Source organism: Channa argus, chromosome 4 (assembly GCF_033026475.1).
Source record: "Channa argus isolate prfri chromosome 4, Channa argus male v1.0, whole genome shotgun sequence".
NCBI classification, from domain to species: Eukaryota; Metazoa; Chordata; class Actinopteri; order Anabantiformes; family Channidae; genus Channa; species Channa argus.
The window spans coordinates 5093945-5118487 of record NC_090200.1 but is presented as its reverse complement, the minus strand read 5'-3'; the positions used below and the strand labels follow the sequence as shown (position 1 = coordinate 5118487).

General features: G+C 45.5%; 3 protein-coding genes across 13 annotated transcripts in view; all 3 read left to right on the top strand.

Moving 5' to 3' along the window:
- Positions 1-491: 491 nt before the first annotated feature.
- mylz3 (myosin, light polypeptide 3, skeletal muscle) lies at positions 492-3641 on the top strand. Its single transcript, XM_067502329.1, has 6 exons — positions 492-611; positions 1040-1067; positions 2388-2531; positions 2654-2824; positions 2935-3012; positions 3109-3641. The coding sequence occupies exons 1-6, from the start codon at positions 609-611 to the stop codon at positions 3135-3137; spliced, it is 453 nt and encodes a 150-aa protein (XP_067358430.1). The 5' UTR covers positions 492-608; the 3' UTR covers positions 3138-3641.
- Positions 3642-5567: 1926 nt separating this feature from the next.
- On the top strand, positions 5568-9283 carry acadl (acyl-CoA dehydrogenase long chain). Its single transcript, XM_067500430.1, has 11 exons — positions 5568-5729; positions 6944-7123; positions 7218-7355; positions 7448-7612; positions 7694-7760; positions 7842-8006; positions 8095-8196; positions 8293-8406; positions 8499-8626; positions 8711-8797; positions 8886-9283. The coding sequence occupies exons 1-11, from the start codon at positions 5641-5643 to the stop codon at positions 8977-8979; spliced, it is 1329 nt and encodes a 442-aa protein (XP_067356531.1). The 5' UTR covers positions 5568-5640; the 3' UTR covers positions 8980-9283.
- Positions 9284-10177: 894 nt separating this feature from the next.
- The window catches only part of LOC137125252 (microtubule-associated protein tau-like), a 49999-nt gene continuing 35633 nt past the window's right edge, over positions 10178-24543 (top strand). For 7 of the 11 annotated variants that reach the window (XM_067500421.1, XM_067500419.1, XM_067500420.1 and 4 more), the window contains exon 1: positions 10178-10460. The gene's annotated coding sequence lies outside the window, so the exon portion shown is untranslated. The remainder of the gene's footprint in view (positions 10461-24543) is intronic. The other 4 variants (XM_067500427.1, XM_067500429.1, XM_067500425.1 and 1 more) reach the window with 4 other exon arrangements.

The window sequence follows — 24543 nt, the reverse complement described above, 5'->3', positions numbered from 1 at the left end:
CCAGCTGATACAGAAAGTTGACTTTTCTAACACCTGCCTGAAGGTATTCAACTTTTCAACTGCTTTATTTGCCCGTGCTGTTATTTACCCATAAGAGGAGGAGCAGCCTCGCAGTTTAAAAATACCACCCTGTAAATAAGCTCTCTGGGCTCGGAGCCCCTCTACAGTGGGGCCTGAAGTCGCTGACTTCTCTGCAATTTTCAGCGACACCAGTCGTTTGGTGTCCAAACAGGACACGTTCGATGTTAAGACGATGACAGCATTTAAAAAAAAAAAAAAAAAAAAAAAAAAAAAAAGGTTTTGAAAAAGCTCACAACTCTTGAGACGCAGGGTCTCGACACAGTTCTTCTGCATCCTAAAAATAGCCCTGTCCCCTTCTAAAGGCCTACTCCCACTTCTCCGAGGGTGCACGGCTCTCCTTTCCGTTTGCCCTAAGAAAGTTAAAGATGTTCCAGTGTGTCATCTGATCCGGCCTATTAGCATACGTGACATCACATGCCCGGGATAAATAAGAGGGGGCCTTGACCATGGCTCAGGACCACTCTGTCTAGGGACTTCAGCTTCTCAGCTCCTTTTTCTTTCCGCTCGTCCAGTTCCTGGTCTCCAAAATGGTGTGTACTCTGCAGAACCCATGGAGTTACTTTTTCTTCCAAAGCAGTCGTGACTCTTGGTGGCGTGGGTTTGGATACCATCTTTGAGAAATGAGGCCCAGAGTGGGGACTTCATTGGCATCAGTCAAATTGGGCTTTTTGATACCGCTAAAGTTCACTTCTGAGAAGAAGTCAGGGTTGACAGTTGTTACTTTGTGGCCAGAATGCGGCCACAATTCTGTACTCCGTGTAAAAATGTGCCAATAATTTCACCACTCGCCACGTGCATTTAGTGCAGTTTTGGACAGTTTTGCGGGAATATATCGAGCATTGCTAGCGAATCTGGACTTTGCCTGTGCTGTTGTTACATTGAAATCATTCATTCAGTATTTGTAAATATAATTTTTTGTTTGTTTGTTTGTGCATTTGTGTGTGTTTTCATGTGACAGGCCGACTTCACAGCAGACCAGATTGAGGGTAAGTGAACAGGATTTCTAACAAGCAGGTTGAAGTGTGGTGAACGGTTGTGAGAATCCCGCTCTCTCTCGTCATCAGTCATGCAGCGTGACGTTCACATGCCACATTTGCCAAATTCGGCGCTTAAAAGGTGGACGTGAGGCTGTCCACCTGGCGGCATGCCGTTCCGCGGTCTTGTCCAGCTGTCGAGGAAGATTTGAGACATGTCTATTCTAAGCTGGCCCAGCTTTGTCTTGCATGTCAGAGTCAGAGGTGTTAATCCCCCAGGAAAAAAAAAAGCTTTAAGACGTGCGGCGTCTCCTTACTTACGAGAAATCCAAACTGTGATCATCTGGCACCTTTGCCTGACCATTTTGTTCAGTGCCGAAAGCAGGGCTCTCAGATTTTACAGGATTACTTTCTCTTCTGGTACCATGTATGTGATGTGTTTTTGAACAGATCCCAATTGTGCATCTTAGATTTGCTTAAACGTGCTTCCCGTCAAGCAACTTAGTTTAAAGTAATTTTGAGTTTTGAACTTAAAACAGAGAAGAAATGGCTGCTCTGCACATTTGGGTGCATATATAATAATAATAATAATAATAATAATAATAATAAATCAATTGAAGTACAAAGTGCTATATATATATGCCACATGTCGACATGCGTGCAAAACTAGGTGTTCATTACTCTACAGTCAGCATTCTTATGTTTAACTTGAGCTGGGCCATGCCTCTATATGGCCTGGGTGACTCTGTCAGGGTGTATCAGCTTGCTCCCAATGTCGCCCTAAATGCCTCCTAAAATGCAAGTGGAGGCAGGAATCAATGGGGGCGGGGGGGTGGGGGGGGTACAGCTGTTCTTCCTGCTGCTGCTGCCATTCGGAAACCACACTGCAGCATTAATCTGTCAAAAATGTGACTTTAATTCGATTTGCTGCTAAGATCCATACAAATAGATGACCTTTGTTTTCCAGTCGGCACCTTTGTCTCCTCTGCATAGCTGCAGCTGTCGTTCCCAATTAGCTTAGAACAAAGAGGGATGTGTGTTTGGTCTGACACCACACTGAAAGAATCCTGTTATAGAAAAGAAGACCAAGCAGGGGGGCTACATCTAATCACTTGCATTGATTTTTTTAACTTTTCATCAGCAATTTATTAATGATTCTTCCATGTGCTGTAGCTTTGATGAATTGTTTTTTTAACATTTGAGTCATTTTTCCCCCAAGAGTGAGAGTCTGACTTTGATTCAAGATCAAGTAGTATTTTATATTTTTTCCACTTTTCATCTGTACTTTGTAGCCTAAATGTCTATCTTGACTGTCTCTCCTCCCCTGGACAGATTTCAAGGAGGCGTTTGGTCTCTTTGACAGAATTGGTGACAGCCAGGTGGCCTACAACCAGGTGGCCGACATCATGCGTGCTCTGGGCCAGAATCCAACCAACAAGGACGTTCAAAAGATTCTGGGCAACCCAAGTGCCGATGGTAGGACCCCCAACCGGCATGCAAACAATAATTGGACGATCACAGGATCAAAGAGATTTGTCTTGTGTCTTTACTTGATGTGTAGCAATGGTTCCATCTGTTTGACACTTGCTAACCAACAGACTTGGCCAACAAGAGGATCAACTTCGATGCCTTCATGCCCATGCTGAAGCAGGTCCACGCCCTCCCCAAGGGTACCTACGATGACTTCGTTGAGGGTCTGCGTGTCTTCGACAAGGAGGGCAACGGCACAGTCATGGGCGCTGAGCTGCGCATCGTGCTGGCCACCCTGGGTGAGTCTCAAGTCGCCTTCTCCAAATATGGCAGCGCTCAAATATAGTTCAGTACAGTGTGTGTGAAATGGAGAGTGCCGCTTCTGACACGGATGCTTGTGCGACTGCAGGAGAGAAGATGACTGAGCAGGAGATCGATTCCCTTATGGCCGGCCAGGAGGACGAGAACGGCACTGTGCACTATGAGGGTGAGCTTTATTTCCCAGCATGCCTCCTGTTTTTGGTTTGTTTTTTTAGCCTTCCCATGCGGAAACGTTTGAACACATGGGTTCCTCTCTCCGTAGCTTTCGTCAAGCACATCATGTCTGTGTAAGAGGCCGGCAGCAGGAGTGCTGAGGAAACTGTAGCTCGCCTACAGACTGCCGACAGTGTTCCCGTCATCTACGCTGTTTTAAAGACCAACCAAGGAAAGACAAGGACTTTGTACAAGGGATGTTGAAGCAAACCCATCTTGTTGTTTATTTGTTTTCCTTTGCATTTCGTCTCAAACCCTCCTGTCTCTTTAACTCGGGACATCACCATGACCTCTCCATTGTAGACCCCCATCACTCGGCCTCTACTCCCCCACCGGGGTGCGTCTCCACTCGCCGCATGGGGTGAGGAACGGGGGAGAAGGGGTGTGACCGCTCATCAAGTGAGGGTTGATCCCTCCCTTCCCACCGCCACCTCATTCAGTCGCGCAATCACTGGCCCAGCAATGCCAAAGGTGCTGGAGAATGGTTGTGGATTGACCGCCAAAAGTCCCCCAGTCCCCTGAAAAGTTTTATTTATTTTCACTCTGTTCATTTCAGAATAAACTTTTCCAACGTACATCCCACCTGACTTGATTCTTGATCTTTCATTGACCACGCAGCAGTGCACTTCATACGTGAGTGCAGGAATATGTAACTTTTAAAAAGATGAAACATCACATTCAGTGTCTCACAAATTACGTGTAGGGAATTTAACAAACAGTATTGTTTCTTTGTAGCCCTTATCCAACTATTATTCTATGCCATAGTTCCATTTGTTTCAGAAATTTCCATTGCCACTTGTAGCCACGGTTGCTTCCCTTTAGCTAAACTCCGGGCAGAAAAGTTTGTTTTGGGGCAGATGCATAAAACTGTCGAAAAACTTCCTGAAATAATTCCATCAAAATTTACAAAAAAACAACAATCGCTAAGATTAGTACTGCAAAAACTCTGCATTAGGCTAAACAAATAGGTTCCAAGGAGACAGCCATTACTTTCATAAAAAGGGTCATTCAGAAGGAAAGATTAAGTGCTTTTTAAGAAAAAAGAAAAGAAACAAAAAATAAAAACACTTTCTACTCATTTTAATTTCAAACAAAAATAAATGACTAAAGGCCGTCAACACATGGATCAATTATTATTAGGATGGTACCTAGAGGGTCATTTTCTAATTGCCAAGTAATATTTGGACAACAAACTACACGTGACAGGTTTACACACCGCCGGTCGAGTTTGCAGCCTTGTAAAGAGAAGAGTTCAGAATGGTTTGGATTTGGGTAACTGGGATTTTTCCCCTTTCACTTTACTTTACAGTAAAAGTAAAGTAAAGTGGTCCCGAGGTGTAATACTGCCACGTGCAAGTGTTCAACAACCTGGAGCTGACAGGTTCCAAGTAGTGACCATGAAAAAGTCTGCCCCACTGTGGTGTGATGAGGACATGGGCACAGTTTTAATACACAGCCACAAAGTAATGACACTCTGTACTTTAAGCACTTAATAGCAGTAGTGGAAAGTACATGCACTTAAGTACTGTAGGCCTACTTAAATACAATTTGGAGCTATTTGTACTTTAATTGAATATTCCCATTTTCTGCTTAATAATAAATAAAATAAAGTCATAAGATTTTATTGGTCCCTACTGGGATCCCTACAAGCACAACCTCACAAACAGTATGTACATTAATTCCAAATACAATAATTTCGATCAAAACATCATAGCCAAAACGACTTATTAAATGTTAAAAGAAGTTTAATTGTTACAAGCTACAGCTACAGGTTGATGAACATACTAATGCATCAGTTATTAATATATTATTCATTTATGTAAAATACAAATACTTTTGTGCTTTTACTTAAATATGATTTTGAATGCATAACTTTTATTTGTAACATCGTGTTCGTACATTGTGTACTTTTGTTAAGCAAATGCGTTTTCTAAGTACTTTTTCCACTACTTCCTAAGAGTAAATGTTATTTTTTACTATGTTATATATATATATATATATATATATATATATATATATATATATATATATATGCATCTGCAAATCCTCTCATTAAGACTTTAAAAAGCACTACTCATTTGACCAAAGATATGATTATTCACTTACATTTACTCTCTCATTTTCCCTGTCAGTAATAATAAATTACAGTTAAATAAATACCGTTTATTTCGTCACATAGGTGCCAGAGTCGAGCAACAATCACCGGCCTGATTAAGTAGAAGAAGAAGCCAACAGAAGCCAGACGAGGAGTCACTCTGCTGTTTTGTTTGCGAGAACATAAATACGTGTAACATTTTATAAACACATTGATATAAAACGATGTTTGAAAGTTATTTCTCGCTTACGCTGCATTTTCTCTAAATTTTATTTTATTTATTTATTTTTTTTCGTTTAACGGTAATAATCATTACGTCGCGTTGAGGGTAAAAAAAAAGAAACGCACTTCCGTAGTTTTGTAGTCCGGTGAGCCAATGAGTGAGGAGAGTGACCTATTCTTACGTGTGATTGTCGCGCAGACGATCTTCGGCCGCGTTGCTTCACTGTTCTTCCCGTGTTAGTTTGTTGCTCTCTGTTTTCGATCATGTTGGCTCAGAAAACGCTCGCAACTCGTCTCTTTGGGCTGAGAAATGTCATCCTGCGAGGACAGGCGCTGTCTGCGTCTCCTGCAAGGTGAAGTAGGCACTTTGATTACCGGGTTTATTTGTAACCCGTGTCAGTAATCGCGACGATAAACAGCTGTAACGTTACATCTACGACCCCGTTTAGGTTCAATGCGTTGCATTAATGCAAAGCACTTTAAAAGTAATGTCTGTTTGTGATGTGGATCACAGCAATTCTCCACTTAAATTACACGTTATTGGCCTTTATTTTGAAAATCCAAAACAGTCTAATGAAGTCTTTAAGATTTTATAACAACAACAACAACAACAAAACTTACTCTCTTCTGGACTTCTAATCCAGCCCCCCCCCCCCCCTAAACTTCAGTTTGCAGCTGCAAATTGGGATTTGAAAAAGGTCGTTTTACAAATGACCTTAACAAACCCATATTAATATCAAATAACCTTGAGTTATAAGTATAAGTATAAAAACGAATCATAGACTAGTGTTGGCTAAAGGATGTATCCAGGAATTGCTGTCCTTTGATAGGCTCCAAGTCCAAAATCCTTTATCGATCTTGTAGTTACATTGTCTTTTAATGTAAAATGACCTTTGTACACACTTTACAAATACAAATATTGTTTTATGTTGTTTGCTTGTATTTACATACTAACGGGCTTCTGACTTCGGCCCCATACTTGTCCACCGACTATTTGCTTCAAATAGCCTACTGAAGGACTCAAAACTAAAAATGTAATTTAAAAACATTGAATTAAATTATTGCTTGACATGATATAAACTTGTAAACGGGAAGATTCTAAATAGAGAGGAGGTCTCACTGGGTTTTGAGAGCTTTTTGGACTACGGATCAGTGGTCGACAGAACAAATAAGACAAATATTAAACGAACTGAACAAGCCATGTCTTTTTTTATTTATCCCAGCGACCCCCCGGCAGTTCGTGCTTTTGTAACACACTCTTAACTGGTGCATCGCCCGTTTAACCCGTCTTCCTGCTGCAGCAATTAACAGGTTGCAGTTGAATATCCGCTCTGCTCTCAGGCTTTTAACGCCACACAAGAAGAAAGATGAAATTATACCCGTTCTGGCCTCATTACACTGGCTGCCTGCAGCTTTTAGAATTGATAATAAGGTCCTTTTATTAGTTTACAAAACTGTAAATTACTTTTAATCCAGGCAATTCAACAGGACTATTCAATCCATAAAGTCCTCTAGAAGCTCATGGGTGGCTAATATGATCGGTTGTATTTCTCCGCATTCTTGCCAGACTGCAGCACAGCCAGGTTCCACAATCCGGGCAGCCCGTCCTCCCCGCCCGTCCAGAAACCTCCAGCGCCAAGACCCTGATGGACATCGGGACCCGTCGGATCTTCAGTGAGGACCATGATCTGTTCAGACAAAATGTCAGGCGCTTCTTTCAAGAGGAAGTGGTTCCTTACCATCATGAGTAGGTGGACACATGGATGAATTAGTGAAGCGGCGAATACATGTAATGAAACCAAACTATCTCACTATTTTTTTTCTTGTTTTTTGGGTTCCAGGTGGGAGAAGGCAGGTCAGGTGAGCAGGGAGGTGTGGGAGAAGGCTGGCGAGCAAGGCCTCCTGGGAACCATGATAGCGGAGGAGCATGGTGGCATTGGGGGAGACGTGCTTTCGGCAGCTGTCGTGTGGGAGGAGCAGTGAGCTGCTTTTTAAAAATTCAATCACAATCGGTCACATCTGAGCTCAAACGTTCGCGTTTCTTAATTCACTTGTTGCTTCGATCGCCCAGAATGTACGCCAACTGCACCGGTCCAGGTTTCTCCTTGCACTCAGACATCATAATGCCTTACATCGTCAACTACGGCAGCAAGGAGCAGATTGAGCGCTTCATTCCCAAGATGGCCGCCGGTAAATGCATTTCTGCTATTGCAATGACAGAGCCAGGAGCCGGCAGGTCAGAGCTGTAGAAGAAATCAGCATGAATACTTTAGCTCTAAAGTGGTGGAGCGTTGACCTTTCCCCTCGATCTTTTCAGTGATCTGCAAGGTGTGAAGACGTACGCCAAGAGGGACGGCAGTGACTGGATCCTCAACGGCAGCAAGGTCTTGAGTCTTAAAAGCCAAAACAATGACTTTGGCGCGTCTCAGCGTTAGCTTGAGCCCTATTCTGTCCCATCTGTCCAGGTGTTCATCTCAAACGGCTGGATGGCCGACCTCGTGGTGGTAGTGGCTGTGACCAACCGCGACGCGAAATCAGCAGCACATGGAATCAGCCTGTTCCTGGTGGAGAACGGCACGAAGGGGTTTCACAAGGGTCGCAAGTTGGACAAAATTGGCCTGAAGGCCCAGGTACCTTCGCTCAAATTCTCACAAATATTGTTTCCACCAATTTTCAACCCATCTCTTTTCGAACCGTGTTTTTCTTTTACGCTCTAAGGACACGGCTGAACTGTTTTTTGAGGATGTGCGTCTCCCGGCCGATGCCCTCTTGGGGGAGCTCAACAAGGGTTTTTACTACCTGATGAACGAGCTGCCACAGGTGAGAAGAACCCAATGCTGTGTTAGTTCGCAAATTACTAGCCTGAAGTGCTACTAATTTGGTGGTGAATCATGAATCGCGTCGTTTTTGAAACAGGAGCGTCTGGCCGTTTCTGGCCTTGCCATGGCGAGCAGCGAATTCATGTTCGAGGAAACCAGGAACTATGTGTTGCAGAGGAAGGCTTTTGGCAAGACCATCGCTCACCTCCAGGTCTGTATGACAAGGATTTACATGTGCTGGCCTTCAAAACAGAATTATTCTTTAGAATATTAAATATCCTTGCATATAATTTCACCCCACAGACGGTGCAGCACAAGCTGGCAGAGCTGAAGACTGACATCTGTGTGGGCAGAGCGTTCGTTGATAACTGCATTCAGCTCCACGCTGAAAAACGCCTGGACGCCGCCACGGCCTCCATGGCCAAGTTTTGGTGAGAACGTGGCTTTTGTATTTCCGGCCAGTCGTCTCGGCCCCTGTGGCTGCCACGCGCTAACGTGCTTCATCCTTTCAACAGGGCGTCTGACCTCCAGAACAAAGTAGCCACTCAGTGCCTGCAGCTCCACGGAGGCTGGGGCTACATGTGGGAATACCCCATCGCCAAGTTAGTGTTACATAATCGGAGGAAGAGGAGGGGGCGGCGGTTTACAGGAACGCCGCATTGATTAAACTTGCCTCTCTTGTCTTTTCAGGGCGTTTGTGGATTCGCGTGTTCAGCCCATCTATGGAGGCACCAATGAGATCATGAAGGAGCTTATTGCCCGAACCATTGTTGGCCAGAAGTGAGATATTTGGAGCTGTTGATGGTGGAGGATCACTAGGGGGGAGAAGGCTGGTTGGCACGGACGTGTTTTTTATTTTTATTTTTTTTTTCGTGGTCACTTTGTCTGGATGAATGTGATGTAAAATATCGTTTAAACCTGCTTACATTTTAATAATGCTAGTTCACTTTTGCCAACTTTTAAGAGATGCTGCTGCATAATTTCCATCATTGACTGAGTTTATTCTACTTGTTCTACCTACATATAGTTGGAACCTGAAGCTCCTGAGCTGATACTTGTCATCATTAAAACAGGTTATTGCAGCAGGACTACAGGGCTGATACAGGCTATGTGTGTAAATTCACTTTATAAACTGAGATGCACTGGAAAATATTTGTGTAAATGCACTTGATGATTGCGGGTTTTCAGAATTTCTCTCACTGAGACTAATGAAATAAGCATTTTACCGCGTCATAATGTATTTGTTGCCTCTTTTCTGCTTTAGGAATTAGTTTGAGAGGGAAAATGTGAATTGGGTTGAGCCATGTGACTGAGACGATTAAAGTGGGGCTGAAATGCTTGTGAGACCTCATCCGCCCTGTGTTGTGTTGTTCCCACCCGTAGATGGCAGCAAATGTAAACACGAGCTGGTGGTGAAGCGGCCAGTGACCTGGCTTTCGGTTTGATCCCATTGCAGCACATGCAGCCGACTGTTGAATGTTAGTGGGTGATGATACAGCACAGAGCAACAATATCTTTGATGCCACACATCATTGTTGAATCCGTTGCACAGCCACTCGTTTAAAACACTTTTGTTTTTAGATGTAGCTGAACCTCTTTGTGCTCTAAATTCCTCCCTAAAAACCCACCTCACCTTCGGGGGATAGAAGTGGAGCCACTGTTCACTCAAGCATCTTCTTCCTCCCCCCCCATCTTCCTCTTTTTTTCCTTTCCCCTGCCTCCCTTTTGCTTCCCCCTCCCCTGTTGGCATCACATCCACATCCTCATCATTCCCCCCCCCCCCCCCCCCCCCCCCCCGGCCCTTCCCTCCTCTTTTCTCTCCCCTTCTCCATTTTTTACTCAGCAACAGCCACACCCCGGTGCTTCAGCTCTGCGGACACAGTGCTTCCCCTCTTGCCAAAGCAGCCAATAATGGTGCCGAGATTCAGAACCCCCCCGCCCCCCCCTTAAGAATGACTTGACATCCCACTTAGCACCTGACACCTGTTTTGTTGTTATATCCTTATTTCGGATACATCAGTCACAACCAGCGTGTTTTTGCATCTATAGGTGCATGATTTATTCCATATTTGCACTGTGAAGGTGCTGCCTATGTGTTGCGTCCACATAATCCCCGTGCGCATATGTTTCTGCATTTACGGTAGCGTAACTTGCGAGGGGCGGGATCAAGTGGCCCCCGAACAGATCTCATTGTCACTACAGCTCGCTTATCCTTCACACACACACACACGGGTATTAGTGCCGCTCAGCATCCTAAACCTGCAGGTAAGAACTCAAAGCACTTTGCCGATCATGTTCTGGGCATTTTCTTTTTTTTTTAAATGCGCTCATTTGCATAAATGTAGGACTTTGTCCATCTCGGTGTGATGCTGGCTGCTGTGAAAGTTTTCTGCTTAAAAGTCAAAGTGCATTTGAATGCTGGCATTGCTGCTCGGTGTCCACTAATCCTCAGCTGATGGGTTTGAGGCGTTACAATGTGCAGGGATGTGGTTGGTGTTGGGCATATGACGCGTGGGCTTCATGTTTTTACAATCTCGAAAGGGAGTTTTTAACTGAATGTTGCCCCTTTTTTATTCAGTGAACATATGCGATGCAAATTGGTGCTTTAATCAAACTGTGTTGTATTTGCTACGGTCGTCCTGGTGGTGCGCGCTACCCCCCCCCCCCCCCCCTTCTCTCTCTCTCTCTCTCTCTCTCTCTCTCTCCCCCCGCCGCTGCAGCCTGCGCCCTTTTGTTCTGGTCCACGCCTGCATGGTGCTGAAACCGGCGCGTCTCCCAGGCCCCTTCACTGCAGCGCGGCGGCGTCGCACACGAGCGAAAGGCTTCAGTGAATAGAACTGATGATGATGAAGATGATGGTGGTCATCTGCGGACATAGATTCGTGGCTTTATGTCTTGCTTGTGGCCATGCTGTGAGGATGGATGTGGGATGGGGGGGGGGAGCAGCCCAGCTTGTTCTCTCTGGTATCTTGCAGGCATTAGCACTTTGCATCAGCAAACCGGTTACGTAGCTTCAGGAACACATTGATTTTTAGTATCATTTCTTTTCTTTAGTACATCACATGTGAGTGCAATTCATTAAAATGCCTAAATGTGAACCTCTATGTCTTTTGCCTATAAAGAAAGTCCTTTCCCGATGGGTTGTTGTTGTTGTATTGTTTTTTTATTATATATATATTTTATATATATATATTATAGATAATGATCTGGAGATGGACAGACTTCTATTAAGCCTGGGTCTGCTCCACCTCCTCTCAGTGTCATCGCAGCTTCCACATGCTGACTAGGAACGACATCATTTCCCATTAGATCTCGATGTGAAACGCAATCAGTTCGTCCTACGTGGGCTTTAAAAAAGTAAAGAAAAATCTTCATCCGTGACCCCGGCAGCGCAGGTTCTGGTTTGCCGTAGTTAACCTGACACCCTGTAAATGTCGAGGTTCCGTGTAGGTTAAGCACAATAAATGTACAGGTGTTTGTCAAACCCTGCATACATGTAACCTTAACCAACAGCAGGGAAACAGTGCAGTAAAGAAAAGTGGAGATGTGTATCAGGTTTCAGCTAAATCTCCTCTAAGGCCATATTGGGCTGAGTCTAATCGCTGATGGAGTAATGACCTCAATCACCACACAACAGGTTGGATTTGTGTGTTTACCTGCATAAGCTATGAAAATAAGACCTATTACATCTCAAATCAATTGCTACTCTAAGCTTTCTGTCTAACAAAGTGTGTGTGTGTGTTGCCTTTCCATCTAGCAGGAAACTTTCCATCTCCGTACACCATGCAGGATTGTTAAGTGTATTTCCCAAAGGCAAATCTGGTTAGGTGCACCGTCGAAGTCCCGAAACCACCGCGCTCCACTGAAATGAAGGCACGTTGTCGTGGCTAATGGGATGGGATCACATTGGAACAGTGTGGCAGAGCCTGGATTTGTTTGTGGATTGATTTGGGGCCAATTTGACTTTGCTTGTTTTTGAGTTTAACGCCTGGCACGGTGGCTGTTAAAGGAAGCCAGTTGGTGATGTCGGGAATTCTAGCTTTGTGTCTGTGAAGTAGGAGCCTATAGTCACAGGTGTCTGAGGACTCAGGATGTGTCTTCTGCACTGCAGGTGTCTAATGGGAGCTGGCAGAACTGGGCTTTAGGACGTGATTAAGTCTTGACTGTCAGAGGGACCTAATCTTATTCACATACGTCAGAGGAAGCAAACTGCCCACTGACCCGCATATGGAGACGAAACACACACATGCACACTCACACACACACACACACACACACACACAAGCTAAACTCACACCTTTCTTCTTGATATGCGTGGCTGCTAACTAGGCACATGGGAGTTTTGCGTTGGGCACAGGGGAATAAAATGGTCAGTGGGGACAAATCCAATCAGGAGATTTAACCATTTGTGGTGTTGATCTGTGCTTCAGCGCGAGAGTGTGCTGCCTTCTCTTGCTCTTACAAAATGATGCACGTTTTGTTCCCATTTTCTGACTTCTGTGGTCCAAACATTACGAAGTGGAACACAGAGTCTAAGCATGGCTCTTTATGGACAGTGGAGCTTTCTCTGCATGTTTATTTTTATTATGTAATGCTCGTAACCGCTATGTCATCTTTGGCCTAAGTAAATATAAATGCAAATGAATGCGTTTTGCATTGGGTGGACACTTCCCAATCGAGCGGCATGTCCAACCTGCAGTCCAGCTGACGCGGCTGGTTCTCAAAGCCTGTTGTTTTCGGTGCAGGTCTTCCTTGTCAGGGACGTAGGAGGTGAGTTTATTGAGTTTAGGTGGCTTCTCCGATCCACCCCTGTGACCTCCTTGGCACCCGGCCCGCCTCTCTGACAATTCATCCACCCTGTTCGCCCTTGTACCCAATCTCAGTCTAGCAGCCCGTCTCCCAAACGAGCCCTGACAGCCAGCGTCACATTTCATTCCTCATGGATGCCCCTCGACAGAGAGGACGCTCATGCGGGGCATTCATACAGTCAGTCCCGTTCCCTCAGATATTGGCATCTATAATCGCCTCTGCTGCTTTCTCGCTTCTCGTCTTGTGTTGTAACCATGAGGTCGGCGTGATAATGACAGGTTGTACACGAGAGGCCGCACAGCCCACCCACCGGAGCTGCTCAGTGTTTACAGGTTCACTTGGCTCGAGTGCAGCAAATCCGCTCCACGTTGATCCATGTGCCTCAAACGTATTCTCCTCCTCTGGGAAACCTTCTCTGCATGGATCAGTTTGTGCAGACAAGCACCAAACTGCACATTCCAAGCAAAGAAATGTGCTGCATGTTCACACGGAGCAATTATAGGATGTTTATGACATGCAGTCCGGCTTTAAGTTGTTTCGCACCCCTAATTGGCACATGGGAATGCGGGCAACTGGGACGTTGACAGGTTCTGGATTAAATTATGCCGATGTCTGTTCCTATATGTAGCCAGCTGCTCTCCTGCATCTGTTTCAATAGTAGCAAAGCATTAAAGCGTGGCTGGATTTCACTGGCTTAGCAGTTTAGATATTTTAAATCTATGCTTCTTTTTTTTTTTTTAATGACAGACAACAAACGGTGTCATTGTACATTTCAGCCTGGTTTTGGCGACAGTATTCAGTGTTATAGAGATAGAAAAAGTAGTGGTTTCGTAACATCTTATACAATATGTTCAATTTTCCTTCCTTGAAAAAGCACAAGTGCACAAGTTGTCCATCAAAGCCCCGAACTATTTTGAGATTTAATAGCAGCCTCAGCGATGTACTACAGGCTAGGAGTATTAAATGGGAGCCTGCTGGTCAGATTTTCTTTTTCGGATGGTGACACGGGCCAACGGTTGGGGGAAACCACTAATGAGCCTTAGCTTCTTCCTGAATGGGCCGCGGACCTCCTGCTCGCTTTGCGTAGAGGCTAAGCTACATGAGGCTGAGCCTTTATGGTTTCCAGATGCTGGCGCTAAACGGCGAGATTGTTTCCTCTCCAGTCCTGTTGCAAAGTCATGGACTAATGCATTGGGTGCAGTGCGCCGGTGCAATGAATGAGTCCCGTTGTTGAGGTCCCTGCATCGTCAGTACATACAGGCAGTACTTCCTCCGCGCTTCTGTCGTTTGAATCTTATCCTGAGTCTGTTTTTCAGTTGACCCATTAGGGGGGAAACATGTTGGAATGTAATGTCATGGAAATAAGCCTCAGTGGATTCGGAGTGAATTGCTTCTCGAGGCCTGCAGCTTCCTAAACTAAACCAGAACATCTTAACTGTGTTAGCGTGTGCACGTCTGCGTGTGCACATTTGTGGAAGCTTGTTAAGTGTCCTTCTTTGTAGCCCGTGTGCATCTGCTTGTCAGTGCTGTGCTCTTTGGGTGTCTGGGAACTCCCCCCCCCCCCCCCCCCTCACCATGACTTCATAGGAACGCCACACACAGCAGCTCTGTAAAGCCAGTGTGAAACGCAGAAACAGATGGAAGGCCTGAATGCAGGGACGGTGCGTTCACGAGTCGGGTTTGACGACGACCGCAGGAACACAGCAGCTGAGTGTGTGTGTGTGTGTGTGTGTGTGTGGGTTCTGACCTGGGACCAGACAAAACATATTTAAAGAAGCCGCTCCGCAGCTCTAAGAAATTGTCACATATGTTTCGACATGTTCTATAGACCAGTAAAGTAAGCAGTGATCGGGAAAGTAAAAGCTAATTACAGGTCGTCTGTGAGCTTCCTGTTTCCCTACACTCTTGTTTGAAATACCCTCTTTCCTGCACTGTCTGTGTTGCTCGTGAGTGTTGACTGTGCCTACTGTCCCATTGGGACCATAAAGGGGCCCCCCTCACCACAGCAACCCCTGCCATGGAAACCAGCCCCTCAAAGGAATGAGCCCTTTTTGATTATCAGTGAGTGGAGCCTCTGTGTTGCTCAGCCTCACTCTCTAGTAGGAGGGTTCTCACATTTTCACTTCCCTTTCTGTGCCCTCTGTCCACAACCTGTGACCCTCACAACACATTGTTGTCCGGGTGCTCGCACTGGTGGATAAAGGTGTTAAAATGTGAAATGTGTCTGTGTTGATTTAATAGCAGAGCTGATGTACGACAGGACACGGCTTCCTGTTTCACGGGAGTGGGATGGGACACTTGGCTGCCTCGGGTCACCTCATTAAATCAATGAGCCTTTATTTTGAAATATCAACAGACGTTTGTGAACGGCCTCTTTATGATTTTTTTATTTTAATGAAACAGCTTGTGATTAAACATGCTGTGGTTTGTGTGTTAGTGTTGAAAATGCAGTAGTACAATGTAGTATTTAGAGCAGCATAAAGGTCCTTTGGAGCATTTAAGTTGCCAGATTTTATTTTTATTTTTTTTAATTGTGTGTAACTGTAGCAGGATAAAGTAGATTCACTGATGGTTTCCCTAATGTTTATTGTGCTGCGAGTGCAGATTGCAGCTAGCTGGTGGCTAAATGCGGTGCATCTGTTCCCTTTGCGTGAGATGAATGTGCTCTGTGCATTGTGTGGGATAAAAATGCAGTCGGAGAATAGATTCTTTAAAATCAGAGTCCACATCACTATAGTAGACTGTAAAGTACTCAGTTCTGATGCAAAGTAGTAAAGCTTCCTCACTTTTCCGTATAAACCTTTACGTTCTCCGAGGAACCGCAAACCTGTCCTCTGCGTTTACCTCTGCATTTAAAGTGACCGAGGTTTTTCATGCAGACGTCTGGAAGCCGGCACGTTGCAGAATCTCCCCCGACTCCTCTGCTGTTCTGGGAACATGTGCAGCTCATTGTTGATACCCGGCGTGTTTGTGTGACTCCGAGTCCAAAAGTGGCAGACGCGAACTTCAAAGCTGCGTCCGTTGCCATGCGTCCTGATGTCGTCTGTGTTGCTGTCGTGCCTGATAGTTGTTTTTTTTTTTGTTGGTTTGTTTCGCATGCCACTCCTTAACTGCACAGAAAGACACAGTATATAGTGAGTTTGTAGCTGCGTGGCTGAGCGAGAGTCTGTAATTACATGTCTCTCTGTCGCAAAATCCCTGCTGTGTAAAGCCACCAGCTTTACCCACTTCCTTTGTCTGCACGCCGTGGGTCGCCAGTCATTGATTTTGTCATTCCCCATCTTTTCTTTCCCTGGCTCACCTGTCCCCCGAATGGGGTTAATAAGAGGAGAGGGACGGACCCCCCTTGGATCTGCATGCCCACATTCAGATGCTAATCCGTCCGCCATCTGCTTTCCACCTCGGTGGGAGGCTTAATGCGATGCCTCCCCAGGCTCCTCGTGCCCTGAGGAGCTGCCAAGCTGACTGCCACCTTTACACCCTAATGTGGGCACACTGCAGCTCCGTCTCAGCCCCTTTCCATCCCTCACCCCCTGTACTTCCTTACCCAGAGAGGCGGTTCATAAAGAATCTAAAGGAGTTTGCCCTCTTTATCCAGGGGCAATGGAGCTTGCATGAAAGAGCTCTTTTTCTGCATGACCTCTCACATCGCCTGGTCAAAGAGGCTCCCAGGTGGAAGTGTTAAGCGCCCCGGGGTTAATGTCGTGGGCTTTTCAAAAGGGACGCTCCCCCAGCTGATCAAGTGAAGGAGACTTGGTTTACACGTAAAGTTGGATTCCACGGAGTTTGTTTTTGTTTTTGAGTGGCTGCACCGCAACTGGTGTGTGTGAGCTCCAATTTGACACAATGGAGTGCATCTTGGCAGTTGGAAGCTGGAAGTTCCTCTTCACGCTTGCGGGCTTTAGTGCTCCTCGTGTGGATGAGGCCAATGTGTCGCTGTACTTAGATTTGCATACATGCACTTTCCATATTTCTATGGATAAGTTTTGTCACGTGGTGATAATGTCCGGGACCCTTTCCTCTGAATTCAGACACTGGAAAAGTGTTGGGGAAGAGTGTTTTCAGATGCTGCTCGACAAGCGCTTTGTTTGAATTAATTAGATCCCTTAATGCTTTTAAGAGCCTTTAAAATGCATGTGATTGTAAACACAAATTCACTGTCACGAAGTGTTGATCAAAGCTGGAGACACTTCGTGCAAGTTATGTCTTCGTGGCACTTTTAGTTTCACATACTATCGGGGCCTTTTATGCTGCGCAATGCAGATCAGATACAAACAGGAAAGTAAACTCTGCTCCCACCGCTCTTTATCTCTCCATGGTCTCACAACTAATTCACTGCAGGTCCCTGCGCATCGAAACCAGGACACGGAGCACATTTTATCTACAGTGGCTCGTATGTTCTCAAGCCCAGTTATTTCCTGTGTTGGGCGGCGGCGGCGGCGGCATCCCGTCGACAGACACGTGAAGCCGCTGTGATCTAAAACCACAGAGGCACGGCGCTGGAGATTCAAGACGCCTTAATCTCCATCCTCATCTGAATAATGAAAGCACAGAGCTCGGTGTGGTTGAGCCCGTCCTGCATCGTTCTGTCCGCGTGCAACTGCGTCCACTGCACGTGGCTTTGTTTTGTGTGTGTACATTTCTGCGTCTGTTTGTCCTGTTGTTGCAAAGCCAAAGTGACACCCAGTCAGCCGGATCCTAGACGGTGTCGCTCTGCGGCAAAGCTGGCGACGGCGGCGGCGTGACTGCTGATGATGCACTGACACCGGTGCTGCTCCGCGTCCCTTTCTGACAGATGAACTTACTGGCGCTGGGGTTCGTTTTGTGCATGTGTCACTCTGACTGCATCATCTCTTTCACTGGGCATGAATAATAAATAACTAGATGGATACAGGAAACATCAGACTTCAGCAAGCTTTAATGATAAATGCCGAACTCCTGATTTCCTCATCCTCATTCACTTTATGAATGTTGTCTGCGCTTTTATCCATTTGTTTAAAAAAAAAAAAAAAAAAAAATCAAAACAACCATAGAAATTGTTTGTCCCCAAAGAAGCCTTTGCTGCGGCTGCTGTAACACTGTTTGGCTGTTGTGCTAAACACTCAAAGAAAGAAAAAAAAAACGTTCTTGTCATTCATTCACACCACAAGTCTGCATATGAGGCCTGGGGAATGAAACCGTTGCAGAAGCTGACTGTCCTGCTCCCCAGACTGCTCTACAAAGCAGAGAGAACAGCTCTTGATGGGGGTGGGAGCCGTCTCTGACGACGCTGAGGGCACGAGACAGGCAGCGTTTTGTGTCCCGTCTCCTGCATCGAAGGAAGAGACGTCCCATTGATCTTGTCCGCTGTCCTTACCACTCTCTGGAGACACTGTGCAGCTGCCGCACCGTGGTAGCAAAGAGCTCTCTGTGGTGCTTCTGTAACAAACATGGTTGGGTTTAGCGAAAATGTTTTGAGGTTTAAATCAGCAGCTCTCTTGATGTTAGGCAGCATACATCACATACTCAGCAGCACGTACATCAGGTCACATCATGACTATAAACTACGGACCAGTAGTGAAATACAAAATAAACAGTTGAATTATCAGATCACCAGTTCTTTCCTGATGATTTTGTCATCTGTCAAACAGTCATAGTTTGTTAGGCGCCAGATGCATAAAGGTGAGTAATATCATGTTCATGTACAAAGAGGAAACGCTACAGCTTTTACAAAGTAGCTTCACGGCGCCGTAAGCTTTTCTTTTCCCACTACATCTCCTCTCTGCCAACGGAGAGCTCCACCACCACAGTCCTCAGGTCGGCCCTTCTTCAGTTAACGCCGTTTCCCCGGTGGAGCTGCATTCAGTGACTCACCTCACTGTCATGGAAACAAAGTACTACTATCACTGCAAGCAAATAACAGCAGAACCCTCATAAAAACCTGTTGCCCACGCAGCATCCTCAGCTGTGCAGTGAATTGTTGACTCGATTAACCTCCGCAAAGTGGTTGAATTTAGTTTTGGACCCAAATCCTTTGCCTAGTGTTTGACTTCGGCTCCGATGCCGAACATTAATGAGATCCAGTTTCCCCACGACACAATGGCAAATGTGACCTGACAGACAGACGCTAAGCGTTAAGACGTGGCTGTCAAAAGTTAATGAGGAACGACCCCACCCTTCAGTCTCTGAAGTGCAGGAAGTCATTATGGCGGCACCACACTAAAGCCCATGTCAGTGTATTACACCAGTGGTGCTGTGCTTTCTTTTCTCAATGCCTCCAGCTACATCCTCCACTACATCCCTATTCCTTAATGGAAACTGCCACGAGATTCCCGGGCAACAAAGTCCTCTGCACCCAACTGTTGAGACATTAAAGCGCCGCTCATATACGACTGCCTGCATTCAAGCTCGCCCTTCTCACTCTGACCACAATATTGTTGTATCACTTACACTAATAGGGCTGCACTTAGAGCACTTCAAGGTGAAAGCACTCACGAGATGCTTCCTGCCGAGGGAGGAAATATGCTATAAGTTGTTATAAGCTGTTGGACTCGATTGACTTGCTGTGTTGTGTCCACTACGTTATCGCGTCTTTAGGAACTTACGACACCACTGGTCCAGCTGTTGCTTTTGATTCCTTGCCTGCAGCAGTGTGGTTTGCAAGTTTTGCCGCAGCCGCTAAAGTAAATGCTGTGTCTGCTTGACGCGAAAGTTTAAATGTTTAGAGGAAGAGATGCACAACCAAAGAATAACCGTCTCACAATGATCAAAAACAGACAAGACAACTAAAAACAGAGACCAACATTGTAAAAATGAATAAAAACCGACATAAAATAACCAACAATGTACACAGAATTACCAAAACAGACCCTAAACGTCCTTTTGGTGCTTGTGTACTAAATGTCTACCCCTGCAGGGAAAATACACCCACGACTAAAATTTAACCAGATGCTCTTTGGAATATAAAGTTCTTCCCTTGTGTTGTCTTTTGAACTCCCTTTTAGTAGCAAATGACGATTTGTATTCAATTAAAAAACATTGTTGCTCATCCATTATGACGGTGGTGCTTGCAGTTTTCTCCCCACTCAGCACAGCCCCTCCCCCTCCCAAAAAAAAAAAAAAATTTTAAAAATCCTTTTTTTAGCTTCCAAGGTTCTAACCATGACTCACTACTTTCTGACGGATTGGTGGTGGAGGGAAGGAGGAGGCCTTACTGACGGGCCCCGTAACACTTGACAGCTGTGGACTGCAACTCTGAGATGTGTTTGCCTGCCTTTGCTTGTCGTTTATTGGTGTTTACACTTGGCAGGACGGAGGTGGATGTGGATGCCAGGCTTGGGACTCGCCAGACCAGGATGTGGGTCTTTGCTGACGTCTTTGTATGAATGCACACTGTTTATGTCGCGGACGGGCCTCGTGCATGCGACTTGTGACATCGTCCTGTGCAGCAGCTGGCCCCCTCCGCCCTGCCCGTCTCTGATGGCTTCCAGAAACTTCCGCTGCTCACTCAGCCTCAGTGACACGTGTGTCCTCTCTCCTCCAAGCTCCAGCACCACAGCAACTTAACGGGGCTGCTTCTCATAACATCAGCCCAACATCTGGACTGAAATGTGCGTTAATGAAACGAATAGCCTCGCTAACGGTCCAGAGTCATCTGCAGGGATGTGTCCAAGGATTGTTGCGGCTACGCAGTTTGTTGACATAGACCTAAGAATATGTTGCAGGAGGTTAAGACTCATCTGCTACAATCTGCCAACTAGGTTTCAAAATATCGTGGAAAAAAAAATGCACATTCCCACAGCTCAAAAAATGTCTTCAGATGTCTTTTCTTCTTGTCCAGCCAACAGTTCAAAGCTTTGCTGTGATATATGAGGAAGAAAATGCTGAAAAAAAAAGTGGAATGAGAAAATGAAATCCCAAAAATAGTACGTTGGACATCACCTAAATATGGTTTATCATTACTATGTAACTTTATTATTTCTTTCAGTGATGACTAAAGTTAAAGCAACCTCTAACAACAAGCTCTCATTTGCACTTTCATTCGCTTGATTGTCAAAAAAAACCAAAAAAAAAAAACAAACCACAAAGTCACTTGCTTCCTCTTTCGTTGCCTGATATTCACGTCAGTCTGCTGTGGCTGTTTTTCACCTTCGCTGCTGGAGCTTCAGAGCCCTAAACCCCGGCGCTGGTGCCCAGTGCTCCCTGTGTAGGCGCTAATTTAGAACAGATGGCATGTGGACGCCAGCGCTCAGAGCTCCCATCCACAGGCCAAAAAGGCTCAAGAACAGAGCCGTCAGTGCTACCAGCATTTACCGGATATTGTTGGTAACCTGTCCTTTTAAAGATGACTTCATTAGAGAGACACTCAACCTGAATTATCGAGCACGGAAAGGTGTAAAAGCGCCTGGGTCCCATCATTTTATTCTCATTTCCACCCGGCTTGCAGGATGTGTGCACTCTGTGTAGGCGTGAGTGCTGCATCTCTGCCCTTCGGATTCCCTCTCTCATTTAACCAATTACTCGCGTTGCTCCAACGCAAGAAGCACCTGTGTTGAAAATCAGTCATAACAATAAAAAAAGTGAACACGCCGACATAACAGACGCACTGTTTGTTATATTGTTTTCTAAGGTTATCTTCAGAAGTAACTCAGTGATAGTTGTGTGCACATCGGTAGGTACATTGCAAACAGGGACTGCTAATAGCTAAACTGAGCTTAGTTTAATATCATGTAAATGTATTAAAATGTGAACAAATACAGGATAAAAATGTAAATCATAAATGGGATCTGTACAATGTGATGGTCACTAGTTATTTGTTTGCTGCAAGCCCATGTTGTTCGACTCATTGAGGCTTATTTAAAGGACACCTTCACTGATTTCACTGAGCACATGTACATTCACGCCTCTGACGTTCATATATCAACATATCTGTCTACTTCCAGCCGAAAAATGCCTCCAGATGACGGAGGACACTTCCGTTCAGATTATGCCTGATGAAAAACTCCCCCGGGTGATGTCATCTGGAGGAGGCTTTCAGCTAAAGTAAAGCCATTGGTGACGGGGCCATTTAAGCAGGATAGAGAGGCCAGTGTACTTTGTACAAAGTGTACTTTGTCTAAAAAGCGTGTTGTTGGGTTTTCGATGCAGTAATATGGGACGTTGTACAGTACCCTGTGTTTGAGTTGGGCTCAGGGTGCAGGGAGGACTTCAAAGTGCACGGCTACACCCTGTGGTTAGTGTAAATCCAGGCACATGCACGCTGGAGCACACACACACACACACACACACACAGTACATACACAAAACACCTGGCAGACAGTTACTGTAGTATGCATAGTACAAACACACACCCTCACACAGGCACACGTTTATTTGAGTCTATCGAAACAGGTGACGGAGTTTCCAATTTCACATTTAGGGAATTTCCTGTGTTCTGCTTATAGCAGGGAGGAACGACAGTCCAAAAGTAATACACACACACACACACACACACACATACACGCAGTCCATCTTAAGCCTGTCTGGGAAAGTGGGGAAGGTGTGTGTGCACGCCTCCGCAATGTATACTTGTAAGTGAGTCACAATACAAATCCCCTTGAACCCCTGAGAGGAAAAACGCCCCTCCATCTATCACTTAGTTATTTCCAGTGGTTGATCCAGCTGTTGCACAAGTAGGGCACTGGATATTCCCATGTGTGCGTGTGTGTGTGTTATCGGTTGTGTTTTCAGTTCGGCTGTGAACGGCAGGCCCCTCATTGAGATGGTGTGACGCTCGCTCTTGGCAAACGAGCAACCTGCTATTTGCTCTTGGCAGATGCAAACAAGGAAAGCTGCACTTTCACAAAAACCACTTGGGTTTTTTTTTCTGCACCCAAGTGCCTCGGTTCAGTCGCGCTCTGCACTGAATAACGACGAGCGGGGGGCCGGCTCGTCAGTGCACGCTCTCTCTTTCTCTCGTAACTGTGTCGAGTTATTTTAGCTAAAACATTTGTGGAGCTGAGTTCATCCGATGTGTCGGTCTAGTGTGACTGGAAACATTTTTATGTAGACATATGCCGCCGTCCATCATCTGCTGGTTATGCCTGCTCCCTATTCCTCAGCGCGTATCAAGTATTTTCAAGCGCGGGAAGGGATTTGTGTCACGTTTGGTGCAGAAGTGGCGTAGTTCGTTTGGAGTAAATGAAGCTGCAGTGGACACAACAGAGCGATGGCAACAAGATGGGGACAAAATTAGACCTCCTACTCTCTCCCTCCCACATGGTTTGCTTCTTTTCCGCTCCGATTCAACAGGAGCAGTAACCAACAAAGAGCTTTCAGTAGCACTTCACAGCTTGGTTTTAGAAGCAGCGTCATGCTAATCGCTCGGTGATTGACCTGATCAAAAGTCTCGTTAATGCGGTCTCACTATGACAACATGTAAAAAGCTCGTTTTCGTGCTCATTAGGCGGAAACTACCATGAGTGTTGTGTTTTAGACTTACTGGTACCTGGATACACACATAACTAATACCAAGATATGACTGGGTTCATTATTTTACTGTTCATTAAAATGTTATTTTCGAAATGACAACCCCCCGAATATTAGCCCCCAGTTACCTTGTTACTACCTAAAGAATCCTGTTGCATTTACATTTAGGATGAGAATCAGTTCTTTTAAAAACGTGAGCCCAGTTTTGTGGACCCTGATCTGAACGAAGGACAGTGCAGCTCCCAATCAATTCTGTTCACAATGTTCCCCTTTGCTCAGCTCTGCAGGAACCGCATCGATTTCTGATCATTTGTTGTGCTGCTGAAAGTGTGATCCCAGGGTTTGGGCTGTGACATGATCAGCAGCAGCTTGAGCCGGGGCCTGTGCACCGTCAGTGGCTTTGGCTTCAGTCTGAGTCATGCTGTTGTTTGTTTTTCCTGGTCGGTCCGAACAGACTCACCTTTGACCTTTTTGATCTCAATCAGCTCCCGATCAGACAAATGTGCGAGCAACTGGCCTGAAAGTTTCCGAAACATTGTAGTTCTAGTGATTGTGATGCCGGCCGTGACAGATGAGTGGCTGCTAACCTTTTGAGCCCACGGCCAGATCAGTGCGGATTTAGCTAATTCGATTTCCACGCTCTTAAATCTAATTCCCCATTTGTGCAGAGCAAACAACAAAACAAGCAGATGATTCTGTAGTTTTTACACGTCCAAGGCCAAACGGAGCAGCCGCCGTGGGGACCGGGCGTCGGCGTTTGTGATCGTGCTGATGCCAGTGGACATCCAGTCCTCAGACGTTAACGCGTGTCTGCCAGCAGGAGCTATTACTAGGTCCATGTCTGGGTGAAAGTATTACCGGGGCACTGACTGTAAGGCTTACAGTACATGCAGTAAACTGGGATGAGGAGCTTTAGTGCTAATGTTACATCTTTGTCTATATTTGATTTGTATTATCACCTAAATTATGTGTATGTGCTTCAGCAAATCATTTTCTAAATTTTGATTTTTGATAACTTAACATAACCATTTATCTCAAAGCCTGGCTGCAGACTCTTGGTCTTGTCGATAGATAAATACGTTGAATGATTAAT